Raw genomic sequence first — 18,286 nt, forward strand, 5'->3', positions numbered from 1 at the left:
GACATGAACATCTTGGATGACATGGAGGTGAGTAAATTATCAGGAAAAGTTTATTTAAAAGTGGACTAATCCTTTAAGATGTTTTCCCATTGTGATGTGTATTTTTTATTTAAATTAGCATAAATTAAATTCAGTACAGCAAACGCTACAATGACCTAAACTTGTACAGTACTTAAAAAAATATACGTTACAATTACATTCTGGGATTTGTAGTTCCGCTTCGCTGAAGACATACGCGACCATATGAATCATAAAACTACATATCCCTTCAGCATTAATCGAGGCCAAAGTCGCAACAGCTGATTGTCAGATAGGAAACTAACAATGTCTGCCGTGTGCGGAGACGGAAGAGTCTCAGCGATGGAGTGCGGAGAAAAATCATCTATGCGTTGCACAAGGTACGTATTAAGAGCTTAACCGCTTAACCGCTTAGTTATGAAATTCTCTGTGTTTTTAATATGATTGTGAAGTACACATTTTATGGAAATGATAAGCGCTCGAGCACACAGTGAGTGTCGCGTGCGTGGTGGGAGTTAGTGGTGCGTCTCGCGTGTTTTTGGGACTCTGCAACACAGTTTGACCATATGCGTCTGGTAATATTTATAAACGCCTCATAAACTAACTAGATGTGTGGAGACTTGCCTCTTTCTCTCTATAAGCACATAGTTATAGAATTGTAACCATGCTTTGTTTCAGTCCCTGACTATTTTTGTGAATATGTTGTCTGGTTCTTCAGTATGTTTAAACTGTCTTCCCTTTTAAAGCATATTGTGAGTAGGTGTGTGACACTGAAGCACATGCTGTGATGATCTAGTAGTGACTCAAATCTGTCAGCATACAGTGTCATCACCGTTATTTCTTTGGACCGTTTTTCAGCCACACTGGTTATTACATGTAATTAAACTACTTTAATTACTGAACAACATTGTGAACGACACCTGTAGTGGTTAGACATGGTTGAATGGTATTTTGAACTAATAATAGATACAATAAGTTATAAAGTAATGGAACAATTTGTAGTAGTTTACACTATATTATGCACACTGGAACTGTATTATTATTGTTTATATTTATCAAGCTTATCTAGTTATCTCCTCGTGTTGGTGTTGAGCCGCAGCCCGCCGCGAGAGGGCGCGCTGATACAGCTCTCACATCACTACCTGTCTATGATCACTACGAGCACGGGTCACGTGACTATTTTCACACATAGTCAGCTGCTGTTGGGAATGTTCTGTGTTTAGGATCATGCAGTAGGTGCTCAGCTGCATCCTTATTCTGGATCACCTCTTTTGGGGTTTGAATCTACTTCTTTTAGGTTACTATATGTATTTACACTACCTTTAAAAAGCTCTCTTTTGTTTTTATAGAAATTAATAGTTTTATATTCAGCAAGGATGCATTAAAGTGATCAAAAGTGAGTAAAGACATTCATAATGTTGCGAAATATTTCTATTTCAGATAAATGCTGTTCTTTTGAACTTTCTATTCATGGAAGTATCCTGGAAAAAAAAAAGTGTTCTGGTTTCCACAAAATTAAGAAGCAGCACAACTGTTTTCCACATTGATTGATAATAAATAATAATAATAATAGTAAATGTTTCTTGAGCATCAAATCAGCATATTGGAATGATTTCTGAAGGATCATGTGACACTGAAGACTGGAGTAATGATGCTAAAAAAAAAAATTAAAATTATAAAATTATTTAAAACAATTTATATAAAATTCCAATTAAAAACAGTTATGTTGAATTGTAATAATATTTCACAATATTTCTGTTTTTACTGTAATTTTGATCAAATAAATGCACCCTTGGTGGACATAAGAATTGTGTGTGTGATATATATATATATATATATATATATATCATATACACAGTACAGTCCAAAAGTTTGAAACCACTAAGATTTTTAATGTTTTTAAAAAGTTTCGTCTGCTCACCAAGGCTACATTTATTTAATAAAAAATACAGAAAAACAGTAATATTGTGAAATATTATTACAATTTAAAATAACTGTTTTCTATTTGAATATATTTCACAAAGTAATTTATTCCTGTGATGCAAAGCTGAATTTTCAGCATCATTACTCCAGTCTTCAGTGTCACATGATCCTTCAGAAATCATTCTAATATGCTGATCTGCTGCTCAAGAAACATTTAATGTGTACAATTGTACAAAATATTTGTGTACACAATTTTTTTTCAGGATTATTTGATGAATAGAAAGTTCAAAAGAACAGTGTTTATCTGAAATCTAATCTTTTGTAACATTATAAATGTCTTTACTGCCACTTTTGATTGATTTAATGCATCCTTGCTGAATAAAAGTATTCATTTCTTTAATTTCTTTTCAAAAAAATACAAATAAAAATTCTTACTGACCCCAAACTTTTGAACGGTAGTGTATAATGCTACAGAAGCTTTGTGTTTCAGATAAATGCTGTTCTTTTGAACTTTCTATTCATCAAGGAATCCTGAAAAAAAAAAAAAAAGTACAGAACTGTTTTCAACATTGAAAATAATCATAAATGATTATTGAGCAGCAAATCAGCATATTAGAATGATTTCTGAAGGATCATGTGACACTGAAGACTGGAGTAACGATACTGAAAATTCAGCTTTGCATCACAGGAATATTTCACAATATTACTGTTTTTTTACTGTATTTTTAATTAAATAAATGTAGCCTTGGTGAGCAGACGAAACTTATTTTAAAAACATTAAAAATCTTAGTGCTTCCAAACTTTTGGACTGGACATATATATATATAATGGGTCTATGACGTGATGGGTATCATTTAATAATAATAAAAAACAAAGATATGACATCCAAAGTATGTAAGGTAGCACAACTAGATCTCTTTTATTGAATCCAAAAGATTTTAATTATATTTTGCTACATATAAAGGTATTTTAATGATTTTGAAGTGTCAAAAGGTCATTCGGTTTAACTGTCCAAAGGTCGTTACAGCCATTTCATTTGTGATTTAAAATATCTAAAAATGTAATAAATGTATATATTTTTTATTCTGGCATGATTTTATTACATCATATATCAACATAACCAATATAACGGGACCATTTTAGATCAAGTCATGCGGTTAGTATCATGTGACAGGATGTGACATCATTCAGACACCTGCAAAGGACCGCATGGTCATGAAGCAAAGTAACTAACTCTCTTTTAACTATTTAAAAAATTCACGTTTTCACTTGCTTAAACGCATGTCCCGAAACATCAGGTCATTCGGTGCAACCGCTATAAAACATTGAAAATGCTGTAATATTTTAAAATCTTGCACTAAATATAAAATGTTTGATTGTCTTTTTGTTATCTAGCTAGATATCAGCCTGTTAACATTGTTTGAAAATATCGTCATTCAGTATAACCAAAAGTGTCATTCGGTAAAACCGAAATTTTGGTTAAACCAAATGCCTTTTTTTGGTGACAAATTTTGCCCATCTTGTAAAAAAAATGACAAAAGCAGTGTTAATTGATTATAAAAACCACATAATCTCAGTGTTAACACTTATATCTCCATCAAAGTTTGTATATGTTCAACTTTCTGCATTATATTCTAATAATCAATTCTTAAAATACTAAACTTAAACATCTAATTAGTTTCATTCAGTTTAGATGCTGACTATTAAGGATCTTTACACAGAGTTATGTTTATTTGTTAGCTGATTATTAAATGTGTTTTTGTGAATATACTATTACATTACTGTCAGTTCGGGCTGTGATGGTGTGAGTGAGTTTCATCATGATGTTTGTGAGGGGTGTCCCGGGAGGGGGGGGTGCAGGTGGAGAGACGCCCCAGAGGACGGGCTGGTTGATAAGGCGATCACAGAGCCTTTGGGAGTAATGAAGAGAGCGCACAGACCTGCATCTCGCCTCCACCACTCCCCGCTTCACTGAGCAACCTGATTTGTTTATGTTCCGAGCCTAAGGACACCATTCAAAATCGCTGCTCTTCCTCGCGCTCTTTCGTCATCCGTATGTCAGTAGTCAGTAACAGCCTGTGTGAGTGTCACAGACAGATGAGCCGGCCCGTAAGAGGCCAGCGGAGGGGGGTGTGTGCTCTGCGTGTTTCCAACCTGCTGCTATTAATACCACCCGCCAAACATAATCTGCGGGATAGGTTATCCTCTTACGTTTGTTGGCAGGGTTTATAGTAGCATGTTGGGGCGAGAGAAAGACTGAAAGGTTTGTCTTGAATGGCCCCAGCCCACTAATGCTACTGACTGGTAAAACAAAACAGACGTAGAAAGCACAGTTTTGTTTTCCTCCCCTCTACTTCACTTTCGTTTTTTCGCTCTGCTAGAGCTTGCTTTTCAGCTTGCTAGAGGGCAGGCGCTCTGAGCGCTCGTGCATGTGTACGTCCCAGCGGTTATATTAGCGCTGATCTTTCTCTGGAGCTGTCATCTCATCTTCTGTCTCTGTCCGCCCATCATGAACACACTCCCAGCCTATTCAGGAGCCAGGATCTCAGGCTGCTGGGCTCTTAGGTCAGATGGAAGGTAAGCCTGTTAACTCTGATGTGTAATTTTTTTATGTCATAGCATCTTTTCCTCCATCCTCAGGTGTGTTGGACGCTCTTGAGTTGTTTATGCAGTTTGCACGCACACTTGCAATTGCATGTTGAATGCAGCTGCTGTTGACAGAACTCTCTGCTTATGTTTTTACAAGCAAATTTGCATCAGTTTTACGTATCTGCTGAAAACCTCAGTGTGCGATTGGCACATCCTGTCAGATTTTGATCTGTTTTCTGCTTTCTATTTTAATCACAATTTATTTTAGGTGTTTTTAACTACTACTATGTACCTGCATCAAAAATAATAATTGGGTTACACTTCATTTTAAGGTAGGCTATCCTACTCTAAAAAAAAATGCTGTGTTAAAAACAACCCCAAGTTGGGTTGAAAATGGACAAACTCAGTGAATAGGGCTTTTTTACCCCAGCAGTTGGGTTAAATGTGCTGGGTAGTTTTATTTAACTCAACTATTGTTTAAAAATGACTATTGCTTGCTTAAAATGAACCCAAAGTATGTTGGAAATAGATTTTATTAATATGTTTAGTAAATGAGTTTAATGAATAATAATTAAACAATAACCATTTATTAAATTGCTTATTAATAAATGTTCACCTTTTTATTGTTGCTTCTAGTAATTATGTGTCAGATTTTTAATTTTCAACCTATTTTGGGTTAATTTTAAGCCAGACATATAGTAATTTTTTAAACAATAGTTGGGTTAAATAAAACTACCCAGCATGTAGGGCAAACATTTAACCCAACTGCTGGGTTTGTCCATTTTCAACTTGTTTTTTTTTTTTTTTTTTAACCCAGCATTTTTTAGAGTGTGTAATTATAAAATTAAAGGTACAATATGTACAATTTTTGCAGTAAAATATCCAAAAACCACTAGGCTAGTGTTATATATTTTGTCCAGCTGATTACTAACAATATCTCTAATGTTTTCAACTACTTGTAAATCATGAGAAAATTCCCATTCTAAACAGTGACACGGGGCAGTGCAGTCGTCTGTCAATGACGTCAGTTACCTTTGTTACCGCCTTTACTGACGTAGAAACCACATGACAACAGTGCCGTGGACAAATGTGGAAGTAGTGTCTAGCGTCCAGCAAACCACTAGCTTGCTTCAAGCAGTTCCTTATTTACTTCTTGCACGTTTTATGGTGGATTGTGTTACTTATTTATGGAACATAATTACTGTTTACCATCTGCCGCTGGTTCTGTCGACAATGACAGCTCCCGTAAACTCATGACCGGAAAAGCGGAAGCGGCGCCGGCGACTGTGTCATAATAAAAGTTCCGCTGCTCGTGAGGTGTGTGTTGATCAATCGCTCCAACTCCTCGTTCAGCTCCTGCAACACTCGGTCCTAATCTGCTTCATACTACAGTAACATTAATAATCGCATCCACGAACATGAGTTCTTCCAGACTCCAATCCCTATTCTTTTGCACCGTCCGTTGAGATGGAGACCACATGTCCCAAGCTGGTCCCAAGTTTCCGCTCTAAAACTTGGCGTCATCAAACTACGCCTTTGTTTTGAATAGGCTTCTAGCGACCTCTAGCGGAAAAAAAATCACAAATTGTACCTTTAAGTACTGCATAATAATAATTAACTAATGATTAATAATTAACTAATAATTAACATGTATAGGGTTAGGATTAGGTTTTGTTTAGGGTTTAGGGTTAGTTGCTTGTAATTATGCATAATTTACTGTTATTACTGCAGTAAGTACATGTAATGTGTAACAGACACCGAAAAGAAAGTGTTATAAATAATTTTTAGTTACAATGTACTTATTGTGTTGATGCTGTGTTGCAAAACACTTGTGCTGCTATTGAGTTGGGATACAGGTAAGGTTAGGGACATGTTTATTGGTATGGGTAGGTTAAAGGGATAGTTCAGAAATCATCATTTACTCACCCTCATGTCGTTCCAAACCCGTAAGACTTTCGTTCATCTTCGGAAAACAAATGAAGATCTATTTGATGGGTCCTACTTTATATAAAGTGGCTTTAACTACTATGTACTTACATCAAAAAATAAGTACAATGTACTTATTGGGTTCATATTGAATTGCAAAACACATGTTCAGCTATTGAGGTGGGGTACGGGTAAGGTTAGGGACAGGTTTGGTGGTATGGGTAAGTTTAAGGGTAGGGGTAAGGGTTAAGGGATGGGTCAACAGTGTAATTATAAATGTAATTACAGAAAATAATTACAGATGTAATTACATGCAGGTGTTTTTAAAATATAAGTACAATGTAAAAACATTAGGGGTGTAACGATACGCTCAGGTCACGATACGATACGTATCACGATATTTTGAACAAAATAAAAATGAAATTCAAACAAGATTTATTAAAAAAAAATTAACAACTTTTAATAAAAACCTTCTGTATTAAAATTAACAGTTGAATAGGGCTGTCTGTCACTATTTTTTTTTTTTTAAATTTAATATGAACTTACCGTGCGTTCACACCGCCAGCGGCGAGAGCGTCAACATCATAGACAGTAAAAGAAACATTCGCCTTGGCCGCCCTGCCAACAACGCTGTACCGTTCGTTCAAACCGCCGCCGACGGGAGGGTCAAAGCAGAGCCAAAGTAAGTGACAAGTCGCGTCAACCAATCGGAAGCCTCTCAAGCGAGGACCTCTACATTCTAATTGGTTGCCGCCGAACCGCGTCATAGCTCATTACCATAAAGTTAACCTGATTTCAACTCTCCTCGCCGCTCTCACCGTCCAAGACGCGCCGCGCCGCTCTCGCCGGAGCTCGCCGCCGGCTCTCATTGAAAAAGAATGACTAGCGTCACTTTGACGCTCTCGCCGCCGGCGGTTTGAACACACAGTTAGAATTATGAATAGGGGCCGTTCACATATCGCGTCTAAAAACGCGTGGAAGGCGCAGCAGCACCGCTTCTCCTTCTTTCCAAAGCGCTTGCGCTCCCGTGGCGTCGGTCGTTGCTATGCAACCTTGAACTGGGCTCTCCAAGAGGATCAGAGGATGTTTCTGCAAAGGATAAATGATTTCTAGCCCTTGCATTAGTTTTACTACGAGATATATTGATGGAGATAAGATATAAAAACCACCCTGTACAGCTATGATCAGCTGTTCGGCTAAGCTTTTGATGTTTTGTTACGGAAAGGCCATAGCTGATCGGTTGATTCTTGTCACACGACCTGCGTCGCGCTTGCGGCATTCTGAGAAGTTGAGAATTGCATGCGCGTCGCGACCGCGTTGATCCCATTATGAGCGCGCCTGCCGCGCGGCTACATTTGAAAATAATAACTGACTTGCACGCGGAAAAGACGCAATATGTGAACGGCCCCACAGAACTTAAAGCAAAGCATCACAAGCATCTTTTGCTTTTCTGTGAGCACAGCTGTTGCTGTGCACTGCGGTGAAAGAAAGCCACGACTTTTCTCACGCGACCATGCAAGAGACTGACATGAGAAACGTTTAAACCTGCTTGCAAGATTCAATGTGTGCCTGAAACACTTACTGAACTAGAGAGCTGATTGAGACACACCATCTACGATAAATCGTTACACCCCTAATACTTATAGTAATTTAAAAATGTGGTAGCATTGGATCTGGACAGGAAGGATAACTCTGGGAGTTGGAAGGGGTGTGTCGCGATTCTGCCTTCTCACATCGCGATACAGGTTCGTGGACCTGCGTATCGCGATTTCGATTTCATATCGCATATCGTTACAGCCCTAAAAAAACATGTATGTACACAATAAGTGCATTGTAGCAAATGATTAATTTAAATGTAAGTACATAGTAGTTAAGGCCACTTAATATAAAGTGGGTGCATTTGATGAAATCTGAGCGATTTCTGTCCCTCCATTGATAGTCTACACAACTACCACTTTGACACTTCAAAAAGTTCATAAAGAGATTATAAAACTAATCCATATGAATTGAGCGGCTTAGTCCAGATTTTCTGAGAACAGTTTGAATTTAGACTTTTATTCACATATAAACATTGATCAGTGAAAATAAACAGAAGCTCAACCGAACCTGCTTGAGAACAAACTTCATTGGTTCTTGCTGACGCTCAAACGTGCTGCGCAACACAATTAAATCTGTTCATCATATGTCATGATCATGTCTCTTCAGAAAATTTGGACTAAATTGGTCAAATCATGGATTAGTTTTACAATCACAGCTGTCAATGGAGGGACAGAAATCTCTCAGATTTCATCAAAAAGATTTTCATATTTGTTCTGAAGATGAACGAAAGTCTTGTGGGATTGGAACAACATGAGGGTGAGTAAATGATGACAGAATTTTCATTCTTGGGTGAATTATCCCTTTAAGGGAGAAAGGAAGGGTCAACGGTGTAATTGAAGATGTAATTACATTCAGCATGCAGGATATTTTTAAGTACAATGTAAAAACGTGTACATAAGTGTATTATATCAAATGATTAATTTAAATATTAGGTTAGTACACTGTAAAAAAAATCCCGTTGTTTCTACGGAAAAATACCGGCAGCTGTGGTTACCAGAACAATACTGTAAAAATGACATCAAACCGTAAACATACTTACGGAGTTACGTGTGAATTTTACATTTTAAATCTGTTAAATTGAAACTGATATAATGTTAATTTACCAACCTAATGAAGTACTAATATCTGTTTTGTACCTTTTATAATACACTGACAGTCACCAAACACAGTGGTGATGAGAGTCACATGATGAATCAAAGTTCATCACAAGCAGCTTTTCCACAAACTGAGAAGCACAATACTAATATATAGAAGGTGCACACAGTGTCATTCACACACACACTAAACACCATCATGGTAACATGCATGAAATTATAAAAATGCAATAAACATTAATTTAACAACATTAGATGTAACATAAAACCCTAATGTACATAACTGATTAGAAAAAAATGAGAAAAACTAAGAAGAAACAGTTATTTCAACAAAAATATATCAAATGTGAAGTGTCACGCAGGGAATTGTGGGAATGTCAATTTACGGTTTTTCACTGTAAATTTTACAATGAATTGTTATTTTTCACTTCCAAAAACTGTGAATTTAACGGTATTTTACCGTAAAATTACATTAAATGTACCATTAGATCTATTACAGTTATTCACCGTATATAGTACGGAAACTTTCTGTAAACCAATCAACAGTTTTTCACCGCAGCATTTTTAGTCTTTTACTGTTAAAATAACGGTCATTTTTTACAGTGTACACGGATGTGGGATCAATGCATCTGCTGCTGACAAGACTCTCTGCTTATGTTTTTACAAGCAAATTTGCATCAGTTTTATGTTTTTTGCAGAAAACCTCAGAGTGTGATTGGCGCGTCCTGTCGGGTTTTGATCTGTTTTGTGCTTACTGTTTTTATATTATGAGGTGTTTTACAGTGAAAATGCAATTAGTGAACTGCACAATGATGTTTTCTCATACTGGCCTTGAGAGAGTTTGTGATGCGAACTAGAAGTTGCTGATGAGCCGTCATTGAAGGTAGTGTGCGTGTATTTTAAAAGGGATAGTTCACCCAAAAACACATTATTCATCCTCATGTTGTTCCACACCTACCTTGTTTCTTCTGTGAAACATAAATGGAGAATGTTCACACTGCTCTATGGCATGTGACAGTATGAAATTTGGTATTTTATTTTACACTTTATTTTTGTGTACTATGTTTCTATCACACTGCTATATGGCATTATTGCAGTATTGAACTGTGTTACTAAACAGGTTGAAAAGATAAACATCAGCGTTTTCTTTTTAACAAGTTTAATAACCTTTTTTTTTTCAAATAACAAAAAGAACTTCGAACAATAGAGTAAAAAAAAAATACACTGGCTACTTTCACACAGTCATGTTTTGGGATTGACAACCGCATTTACTTCACAAATGTGAGTCTCGACTTACATTAGCGTTTGGAACACAGTCTGTATGAACGTGCAAAGAGTGTCAAGCCCGTATTCTCTTACTAGTAACCATAATGACAGTGATCAGCGTAATATTAAAGATGGCGACGTACATAAAACTGAAAAGTATTATCACTTTTCACATGACGAGACTAACTGAACCGCGAGTTCATCCATCAAAACTTCATTAACCAACAGCAGCATGTAAACGCGTTGGCCGGAGTCTGACCACTGCACATGCGTGTCACGTCCTTTGGGACATCTCGCGCATGACACGGCATTTGAAAAGAAAGACAAAACTGACATGAGCCGCTCCGGTGGAGAACAGTGACTGGATCTAACACGCACAGCTCACATTTCTGTGGCAGTAAGTTACTGAAAGCGAAACCACACACAAAACACCTTAGTTTATTTACGGGTGTGAGTTTGGTTATTGAATGCAGTGGTCACTCCTGTAAATAACCGTACTGCGCGTGAACGCAACCATATTAAGGACTCAAATACAGGACTGACAACCGTATTCTGCTGCTGTGTGAACGTGGCCTATGTAGGTTGCATTCACACGCAGTGCGGTTATTTACGGGAGTGACAACTGCATTCTGTAACCGAACTCACACCCGTAAATTTCAGGACTCGCAACCGCATTCTCTGAATATTTGCGCTGTGTGAACGGAACCGCACCGGACAACTAGTTGTCTGTCACGTCATTCAGTGCGAGAGAGCTGCTCTACTAAGGTGTTTTGTGTGTGGTTTCGCTTTTAGTAACTTACTGCCACAGAGATGTGAGCTATGTGTCATCTTAAGGTGTTAGATCCAGTCACTGTTCTCCACCGGAGCGGCTCATGTCAGTTTTGTCTTTCTTTTCTAATGCCGTGTCATGCGCGAGATGTCACAAAGGACATGTGCAGCGGTGTACACTGCGTTCCATTCGGAAGGGCTCATCCCTATGCCCTAATCCCTTCAAAGGGTTTACCCTCCGGAGTGAGAGCTTCGAAGGGATGAAGGGTGTAGGGGTCAAATTACTCCCTTTTTTTGGAATGCACTTCTGCGTCATCTTAACGAGACAGTCGAGGAGGATAGATTGCGCAAGCTGCGGCCTTTGTTTAACGTTAGTTTATTTATTAATTTTTGGTTTATCGCACCATAATGTGCGATAATGTATTTGAAACATTTGAATGGACTGATGAAGGGAGCTGTAAAGTATTATGGTCAAATTGACATTGTACTTCAACAAAAATAATGTACTAAATCTAACTTGTATAAATATTACAGTATATAGAAAAATACATACATTTATAGGTAAAATCGAGCTCCGAGCCTCCTGTACCCATTCTGTGATGACAAAGAACTTCCCTGTGCAAAGGATCATGGGGGCCTGAAGTGTCCAACAGTTGTACCCTTCTAAATCCTTCATTCTGAAGGGCCCTTTGAAGTGGCCAGTTTTGAACACTTCGGTTTGGAACGACCCTTCAATTTGGCAGCCATGATTGTTTTCACTCCGAAGTGCTCTTCAGAGGGCGATATATGCCATTTGGAACGCACCGGTAGTGTTTCTTTCGTCAACGAAAATTATGACTAAATATCGTCGCCAACGAACCTTTATCACGTGACGAAAACGAGACGAGAGGGGTCATAAATGCTGGTCATGTGACGATGACTATAATTAAACGTATAAGGCAACATTGCTGACGAATAAAAATGAGACTAAATGTGGTTTACAAAATAAAAACAATGCTAAAATGTCTCTTAATTTTCGTTGACCAAAACGAGACGAGACAAAATTGTATAACGTTATGACGTCTCGTTTAGTTGTGTTATTATTATTAATATTTTGCAGTATTTCTGTTCCCTGTGTCTCACTTTAAGGGCTGCATCAGGTCACACTGCGCAGACGCAGGCGACGTCACTTCTTCAAGCCCCACTCGCGGCATTATTTAGAAGATGTAGGTACGGTGAGTTTAGCATAAATGACAACAAACTAAGTTAAGTCTGACACAGAGAAAGGGACCAATATGTAGTGAAATATGTTGATTTCACGTGCTCATAACTTCATGAAAAATGCACAGATCATAGAAAATGCACATCATTATTTAAAGCAGATTCTTACGATTCTTACGAAATGAATCCAAAATCAACATAATATATTGCGTTGTTCACAAGATACTACACAGGGAATGATTTAACATACTTGGCTAAAAACGTGTCTCATCTTTCCAGGATACAGTGTCTATCCAATGATCTCGGACCCATCCATGTTCATTTACCATTGTGGAATAACACAAAATAGGTATCATCTTAAAGCTTAGAAACTCAGCTTTTTAATGCATCTAAACATTTTGAAAAACTCCTAACGAGTGCTGAGAAGTGCCTTTTAAACCCGAGTTTACTGTCCGTGGGCGCCATCTAACTTTTTTTTTTTTTGTCTTTTATCAGCAGTTTTTCAGCATGAAAATGTCTAAATGTAATTTATATTTTCTAAAAAATTTAAAAAGTGTTCTATTAATCAAATGATACCTACCTTTTGACTGTCATTGCTACAGTTTTGGAGTTATGAGTCTTTACTTTTGTGTTTGTCGCTCAGAAAAAAAAAAAAAAAACGCTGTAAAAAAGCCTTCAGGTCTTAAAGGGTTATGAGACATCTCAAGGCATTATAAGGTATTGGTAACAATAATATAATAAGATAACCTTGTTTAAGATGGGTTTGGCTAAAAGAAAATTTTGGTTTCGTCTATACTACTAGGTACTTATACTATATTGACTGAGTTAAATAGAATTGCATTACTAAAAAGAGACTAAGATACAATTTTCATTGACTAAAATTAGACAATCTCATAAGTTGTCGTTGACTAAAACTAGACTAAAATAGTCATGGATAATTTGACTAAAATAAGACTAAAATGCTCAGACTTTTAGTTGACTGAAACTTGACTAGACTAAAAAAAAAAAAAGAGTATGAACGTGTCTAAAACTAATAAAAACTAACACAACCACTTGACACAAAGACTAGACTTAAATTAAAACAGGCCACCAAAAACAACATAATTTACATGCTGCTGTTGGTTAATGAAGTTTTGATGGATAAACTCGTGGTTCAGTTAGTCTCTTGTCTCATGCCAGGGCTTGTGTGTGTGTGTGTGTGTGTGTGTGTGTGTGTGTGTGTGTGTGTGTGTGTGTGTGTGTGTGTGTGTGTGTGTGTGTGTGTGTGTGTGTGTGTGTGTGTGTGTGTGTGTGTGTGTGTGTGTGTGTGTGTGTGTGTGTGTGTGTGTGTGTGTGTGTGTGTGTGTGTGTGTGTGTGTGTATTAGTGATCGACCGATATTGATTTTTTTATAACCGATACCGATTATTTGCATGTTTATGTACCCGATAACCGATATGCAGAACCGATACTTATTTACTGTTATACTTCTGTTTTTGACAATTATTACAACACAAATGAGCTGAACAAACCATTTTATTTATAACAATCACTCCCTCCTTGCATACAAAAATTTTTTTTATATTTATACACAAATAAATAGAGGGGTCTGAGTCCAAAAAATTAAAGTGCAATTAACTAAATAATGGTTATGTAGTAAATCAATTGATTATATAATCTAGGGTGTTTAAACGAGATAATCTTGTCAAAAATTTCATGCAGTGGCCGTGCTTGAGGCTTCCTGATCATCAACCCATTCAGGTGCTGAGCAATATGAACAAACTTTTTTTTCCGAGACTATATAAAGTTAAACAGCACTTGTCAGTTGGCATTTTATGATCTAAATTTAATCTAACGTTAAATCATGAAATGCCAACTGACAAAGTACTGTTTGACTATAACTTAATCAACCGCGATCGCGCATGGAGATAATAAATAATTAATTTCCACAAAGCGGTAGGCTATATTTATGTGTATTAGCGAAAAAATTGTTATGTAGTAAATGATAATATAATCTAGGGTGTTTAAACAAGATAATCTTGTCAAAAGTTTCATTCAGTGGCCGTGCTTAAGCCTCCTGATCATCCATCAGTTGCTAAGCAATATGAACAAACTTTTTCTTCTAGACTAACGGTGAGCAAATACAACAGATAGAGAATTAAATTCAGCGCTTTTATTTTCAACATGCACTCATTCATGTCTCTTTTATTTAATTCATGTAAAGTTACGTCTTTATTGGGGCAGGACATGATGAATTACACTACGTGACTCAATGAGTTCGTCTCAATTGTTTAGAAACATGCTGCATAAATTAACTATATCAGGAATTTATGTCTCAGATCTCATTTGTGCATATCTGTTATGTTAAATAAAGTTGATTAATTAAAGCAAACCAAGTAGAACATATACTTTACCTGTGCACTGAGTTTTTGTTGACTGATCTCCTGCAATGGCTGCAATTGGCGGAAATCTCAAAACGGCCACAAGATGGCGCCGTAAAATCGGCGAATCCGATATTACAAAACCGATACCCGATTATGGAAAAATGCTTAAATATCGGGAAAAATATCGGTAAACAGATATATCGGTCGATCACTAGTGTGTATGGCATCTTTAATTATTTGGTGTTAACAAATACATAGTGTAAAAATACAGGGGGGAGGGGTAATGGTCTTTTTATTTGAGGAAAAAACAATTTAAGCATTAATAATTTAAAGGAATAAAGGAAAACTACAGAAGAACAGTAAAATATCCAGAATATATTACAAAGTAATCCATTTGAACAATTTGCAAATGTTATTTTTATTTTAATTATGTCAAAATTGGTTGTTAATGTTTGTTGTCGTTATATTCTGTTATGAATTATATGACAAGTAAATTATAGCCTTTTTTTAGTCAAAATGGTAAGAAATTTGAGTAGTTTACATTGCTGGATATTACTGTCATTTAACACTTCTATTGCAAAACAGTTGTAAGTAGCTAAACATTTAATATTTGGCATCTTACCTCTTTTCTCTTTCACTGTTAACTGAAGCGTAGCTCTGGAATTCTATTTTTATTGATTTGATTGGTCATCTCAATCATTTTGACATCGATGAGCACTGTTTGAAAGCTCAGGCAGACAAGCCTAAAAATGTAACTTAGAAAACTATCCTAACAACAAACAGAGCGGTGCGTGATGAGACAAATTGACCAGTTCTAATTTAGGGCTGCCCTCGACTAAAGATTTTTCTAGTCGATGACTTGTAGTCATTCATTTAAACCACTAGGTGACTAATCACACGTTTATATTAATTTAATTACTTAAACGTATACTTGGGGTGGGGTATAGTGGATGTGCCTTTCATACAGATTACATAATCAGAGAGTATTTCTTTTCGATTTGTATTGGTTAGTTTAAAAATAGACATTTCAAGCTTTCTATAGATATATTTCTCATGTCTGTGAGGCAAGAAGCTTAATACAATCGGTTCATTTTTGTGACGCGCTTCAGCTTCCACACTCTTCCACTACTAATAACACATATTCATCTTGGTTAACATTAGAGCGACTTTACAAAAGTAAAGTTGCTACTACTTGCATGTTGCAAATAAGCTATATTTGAGCTATATTTGCAAACGTTCGGATTTCCTGCCCGATTTACTGTAATTGTAACCACAAGAACCCACTGTCAATGATCTCTCCCTCATGGACTGTGAGACTTTTTTTTTTTTTTTTCCTGTGACTAACTGACTAATACAGTCAGGGTTTGACTAGGCTTCTTCTCATCAACTAACATTTAGTCGACTATTGAGGGGGAATGTAGTCCATATGGCTAGTGCGAAACAGATTAAAGTTTTTCACTGAAAATCCTGCCCTAAATTTGTGGTCACTCACCATTTACTATCTTTGTACAGATATTTCACTATATAGAAGAAAGTCATACAGTAAATGACTGTAAACTGTAAACAGACTGTCATTTTATCATTTACTTTAAGACTTTGGCATACAGTGGTTTGTGTTTTCTGAAAATGCAAGGCCAGAGTCCACCGTTTCCCATCTTATCTCTTATCACTCTCTCATATTGTAGCAGGGCAGATAAACTAGAAAGCCAAGATGATTTCTATTCACACAAACAGAAACTCGGAGGCATACTCGGCACACATCTTTTCTACCTGGTAAACTTGCTATATTCTAGTTTTACCAGTTGAGTTGCATGGGCACAGTAGGCTTTGTGGGTTAACCGAGGTACATAAGCATGTTTAGGGATTACGCAGTCATGCACCACTTGATCTGACTGTCTTTTTAAACAAACAGGTATAGGTGTTTAGTTGAGAGTAGGAAGTAGCTATTTGTTTTTTTTTCCACTTAATGGACAATGGACGCATATTTTGTGGACATCTTGCGTTCTCGCCTGCTTCAGTAAGTATTTTTCTCTAAAATTTAACTTTCTTGCTGCTTATGAGCTCCACAGCAAATTGTTACTAAGCTTGTTTGCTGTGACGCACACTGCAGCGAGTCTCTTGTAGGCGTCCACCAATTTTTACCTTTTTACCTTAGTATTACTTTTTCATTTGTGATTTATCAATCATTCCAGAAATGGTCTTAGAAACCAATGCCTACCAGCTACCAGAGCATGTTTTCAACAAACTAAACATACAGTTAGCAGCATTGGTTTATACATAATGACATTTTTAGTTTCACTTTATATAAATGTTCATTTTACAGTGTATTTATACAAGTATGTACCTAATAATTTACATTTATTTATTTAACAGATGCTTTTATCCAAGCAGGAACATAAGCAATTCATCACAGAGCAATAATAGTAATGAATGGCATGTAAATATGTACTTATAATTTCATGAAATGTGTATAATGTGGGGACTCTAATGTTCTGTATGTTTATGTAATGTATTTATTGGGCTTTTAGCGGTTACTTTTTATCCAACTTGCTTTCACCATTGTGTTCACAGGCCACTTAACCAGGTCTTCAGAATTTGGTGCAAGATATGCATTCAAGATTGATTTGAATTGTGAAACAATATCATATTGATGCTGCTTAACCGTTTAAAGCCTACTGTATCAAATTTGATAGACAAAACATGATCTCAGCTTTGCTGAAAAACCTGTTGTACAAAATCTACCTTCTGCACTCTGTTTGAGTTTATACTTTTTAGGAAATAAAAGGCCTTATTATAATTGTTAATGTCCTCCTTCAGTTCAATTTATTTTATTTTTATTTTTTTACTGTTATTTTATATAGACTTTAAATGATTCATTTTAAATTTGTGGCCTTACACCATGTTCTAACCAAACAAGCCACGTAGTGAGTTTCTATTTTTGAAACTGTTTCTATTTTTTATTCAAAATGTTATGACAGTGATTATCTTAGGTACTGATCAAGTGCTTTATTTAATGTTAAAATCATCTAATGTGAGTTTGAATATCATTTTGTGTGACCTTTATTGCCATACCGAACACGAAAATGGATAATTCAAATAAATGAGGAAACAAGAACTGTCAACTCATTGTGTATTCTATGACAGATCGTTTTAGTGAGTCAGTATGTATTTTTAATAATGTTAAAATGGTGTAATATTTATGAATTTGATTTTGTACTTATCCATTTCGTTATGTGTGCATTGCACTTGCAGAGTGACTCCGCCCACATGTTTTTGATTGGATCTCATAGTTTTCGCATCTGATGTGGACAAACAAATTGCTTGTCACAGGAATCTTATCGCAACACAACGTTAGGACAGTGTTAGTTTGAACCTAGGCACTTTGGGTTATCTTTAATCACTCCATACTACCATGTTTTCATAATTAATAGCAAGGGAACATTTGTTGTTTAGATCTAAAACCAGCTGATCAAAATGAGGTCAGTTGCTTTGTTTGAGCGGAACTGTCATAAGCAATTTATGGCCATCATTAGACGTGATA

At 36.3% G+C, this 18,286-nt stretch overlaps 1 protein-coding gene across 7 annotated transcripts in view; it reads left to right on the plus strand.

The window, feature by feature from the left end:
• The first annotated feature begins 302 nt into the window (after nucleotides 1-302).
• uckl1b (uridine-cytidine kinase 1-like 1b) overlaps nucleotides 303-18,286 on the plus strand; it is a 48,211-nt gene continuing 30,227 nt past the window's right edge. Inside the window, exons 1-2 of one of the 7 annotated variants that reach the window (XM_067370561.1) lie at nucleotides 3,845-4,021; nucleotides 4,467-4,518. In XM_067370561.1, the coding sequence (XP_067226662.1) occupies nucleotides 3,997-4,021; nucleotides 4,467-4,518 (77 nt within the window). In that variant the 5' untranslated portion in view covers nucleotides 3,845-3,996. Of the gene's footprint in view, nucleotides 399-3,844; nucleotides 4,022-4,138; nucleotides 4,519-16,440; nucleotides 16,519-16,550; nucleotides 16,763-17,835; nucleotides 18,225-18,286 lie in introns of those variants that run through there. The other 6 variants (XM_067370559.1, XM_067370560.1, XM_067370562.1 and 3 more) reach the window with 6 other exon arrangements.

Source organism: Chanodichthys erythropterus, chromosome 20, assembly GCF_024489055.1.
Source record: "Chanodichthys erythropterus isolate Z2021 chromosome 20, ASM2448905v1, whole genome shotgun sequence".
Taxonomy (NCBI): domain Eukaryota; kingdom Metazoa; phylum Chordata; class Actinopteri; order Cypriniformes; family Xenocyprididae; genus Chanodichthys; species Chanodichthys erythropterus.